The sequence below is a fragment of the Gekko japonicus genome, unplaced genomic scaffold (assembly GCF_001447785.1).
Source record: "Gekko japonicus isolate JY-2015 unplaced genomic scaffold, Gekko_japonicus_V1.1 scaffold955, whole genome shotgun sequence".
NCBI lineage: Eukaryota > Metazoa > Chordata > Lepidosauria > Squamata > Gekkonidae > Gekko > Gekko japonicus.
The window spans coordinates 516,342-519,285 of NW_015163631.1; the positions used below are offsets into that span (position 1 = coordinate 516,342).

Consider the following 2,944-nt stretch of genomic DNA (forward strand, 5'->3'; position numbering starts at 1 on the left):
TTCCTTCCTTCCTTTCCTTCCTTCCTTCCTTCCTCCCTCCCTTCCTTCCTTCCTTCCTTCCTTCCTTCCTTCCCTCCCTCCCTCCCTTTCTTCTTTCCTTCCTTCCTCCCTTCCTTCCAAATTTTATTTATAGTTTTTTGGTTCAACATCGTATACACATATTCAAACATATGTCTTCCATCTTTGAAGTCTGTTATATACATTTTTTCTTCTAACCATTTATACACTCTAAGCCATCTTTTTTGAAAACGTTTTTCATCTTTTCCTTGAAGTAACACATTAAGTTTACCCATTTCAGCCACTTCTAATATTTTTCTTAACAAATTCATCTCTTAAGGGTATTTTTTCTGATTTCCGGTATTTAGCTACTAGTATTCTAGCTGATGTAAGTATGTATGTCAATAAGTACTTATCATTTTGTTCATAACATTTAGGAATTATGTTCAACCAATATATCTCTGGTAACAGTTCTAAGTTAATATTCATTATTTCCATTATTATTATTTTTAACACTTTGCCAAAATTTATATACTTTTCCACATTTCCACCACATATGAAAAAATGTTCCTATATTCGATTTACATCTCCAACAATTCCCAGAAGCATCTTTATACCCTTCAACGATTCTATCAGGTGACCAATATCCTACTACCTGGTGACTTTCAACTGGAGATGCCGGGGGTCGAACCGGGGACCTTCTGTGTGTCAAGCAGAGGCTCTACTCCCGAGCCACAGCCCCTCCCATCTCCACAATGGGAGGCCACAAAATGGCAGCACCCCTTCAAAGAGTATGAGGCCTCTGAGGCAGAGGGGAACTCTGGACAGCCCCCCCCCCCCCCCCCGATTTGATTCTCTCTGAGGGAAAAGATGTAGGAGTAGATGTCCACAGTTCTTCCAGCAGCAGAAAGTCATGCTGGTTGTCAATATTTCTGGCCTACTTTACAGAGGTGTTCAAACAATGACTGAGACGTGGAGGAATGTAAGGAAAACGCTGTACAAATGTCAAATGTTGCCCCTGGTTTTTAGAGAGTAAAATCTAGTTTCGGCACGCCCGTCGCCTACCTTTATTTTTGGCTCCATTCTTTGCAAGGATTGGATAAGAGGGATCCCATAGGCAAGCGTTTTACCTTTAGAAGAGCAGAGAGAGAAATTTTTTTTTAAACCACGGACTTTTTTAAAAATGGGAGAATTTAGATTTCAAAAACCCATTCCCGTAACTCCACGCTGAGAGGGGCATTTCCCCCACACAGCTGTCTGAAGATCATCTGGGGGCAGAGCCTGGCGCTTGGGAAAAGGGACAGATACGCTCGGCCTCCTGACTCTTGGGCGGCTCTCTCTGTCTTCCCATAGGAGGGGCTGTGGCTCCACCCAAAAGCATCTGTTCCGCATGGAGAAGGTCCTGGGTCCAGGTCTCAGCAGCTCAAGCAGCAGGTCCTGGGGAAGGCCCAGAGGGGCCACGAACCGTCAGCAGGGACCAAACTGAGCAAGGTGAACCCACCTGAGAGCCAGTTTGGTGTAGTGGTTAAGTGCGTGGACTCTAATCAGGGAGAACCGGGTTTGATTCCCCATTCCTCCACTTGCAGCTGCTGGATGACCTTGGGCAAGCCACAGTTCTGATAAGAGCTGTTCTCGAAAAAGAGCAGTTTCTGTCAGAGCTCTCTCAGCCCCACCTGCCTCACAGGGTGTCTGTTGTGGGGAGGGGAAGGGGAAGGAGTTTGTAAGCCGCTCTGAGACTCCTTTGGGTAGTGAAGGGCGGGGTATAAATCCAATCTCTTCTTCTTCTTCTTTTACCTCACAGGGTGTCTGTTGTGGGGAGGGGAAGGGAAAGGAGTTTGTCAGCCGCTCTGAGACTCCTTCGGGTAGTGAAGGGCGGGGCATAAATCCAAGCTCCTCTTCTTCTTCTTTTACCTCACAGGGCGTCTGTTGTGGGAAGGGGAAGGGAAAGGAGTTTGTAAGCCGCTCTGAGACACCTTTGGGTAGTGAAGGGCGGGGCATAAATCCAAGCTCCTCTTCTTCTTCTTTTACCTCCTGATGGCCACTGTGTGACACAGAGTGTTAGACTGGATGGGCCATTGGCCTGATCCCACATGGCTTCTCTCAGGTCTTTTTTTAAAAAAGAGGTGCCAGGACTCTCAAGGGGAAAATGAAGTTTTCAATCTGCAAACTGAAAACTCACGAACTTTTAAACACTTTAAATATGTTTCTCTGGCTTTTCTTGCGTTCTCATGAGATCGTTTCCTCAGGGTGTGAACGGAGCAACACTGCTACTCTCTCTCCCAAAAAGAACCCCTCCAACCACCCTTCCAACTGTCAGTTCTCCTTCCCCCCCCCCCAGCCCCCTGCTGGATGCTTCCGTTGTCCTGGAGGCGACACACCAATCAGAGTGAGCCTCTGCTACCACCTCCCGCTCAGAGTGGTTTTTCATAGTTCATCACAGCCGGCTCTGAGACAGACCCTCGAGGGGCTCAAAGCAACTTACACGGAACGTATGCAGTGAACATATCCAGCATTACAACCCCAGATCCGACAGCAAGGAGGCCAACGTCCAGCCCCCTCCATCTACGGCTAAAGGTGACCGAGGAGGAGGAAAGAAAGATACTGGAGGCCCAGGAGAGCCACCACCAACCTGAAAAGGTCACAACAGCTTAAACGGAGCTTCGTGGAGGTAATGCAAGAGCCCCGTGGACTTCCTCTCTTTCTTCTCTTCTTTAAAAAGCCCACCTCGGAAGAGGAGTAGCTAACATGTGGAATTCCCTGCCGCAGGAAGTGAGGATGGCTACAAGCAGAGACAGCTTCAGGGGTGGGGGAGTGGATCAACATAATGGAGCAGAGGTCCACGAGTGGCTATCAGCCACAAGGTCTAGGGAACCCTGTCTCTGGAGCAGTGATGCTCTGTGTTCTTGGTGCTTGGGGGGGGGGTAACAGTGGGGCGGGCTCTTGGGGT

At 48.1% G+C, this 2,944-nt stretch overlaps 1 protein-coding gene across 1 annotated transcript in view; it reads right to left on the reverse strand.

The window, feature by feature from the left end:
• The window catches only part of DDX31 (DEAD-box helicase 31), a 118,450-nt gene that overhangs the window by 105,125 nt on the left and 10,381 nt on the right, over positions 1-2,944 (reverse strand). Inside the window, exon 6 of the mRNA XM_015407538.1 lies at positions 1,063-1,127. Coding sequence (XP_015263024.1) covers positions 1,063-1,127 — 65 coding nt within the window. The remainder of the gene's footprint in view (positions 1-1,062; positions 1,128-2,944) is intronic.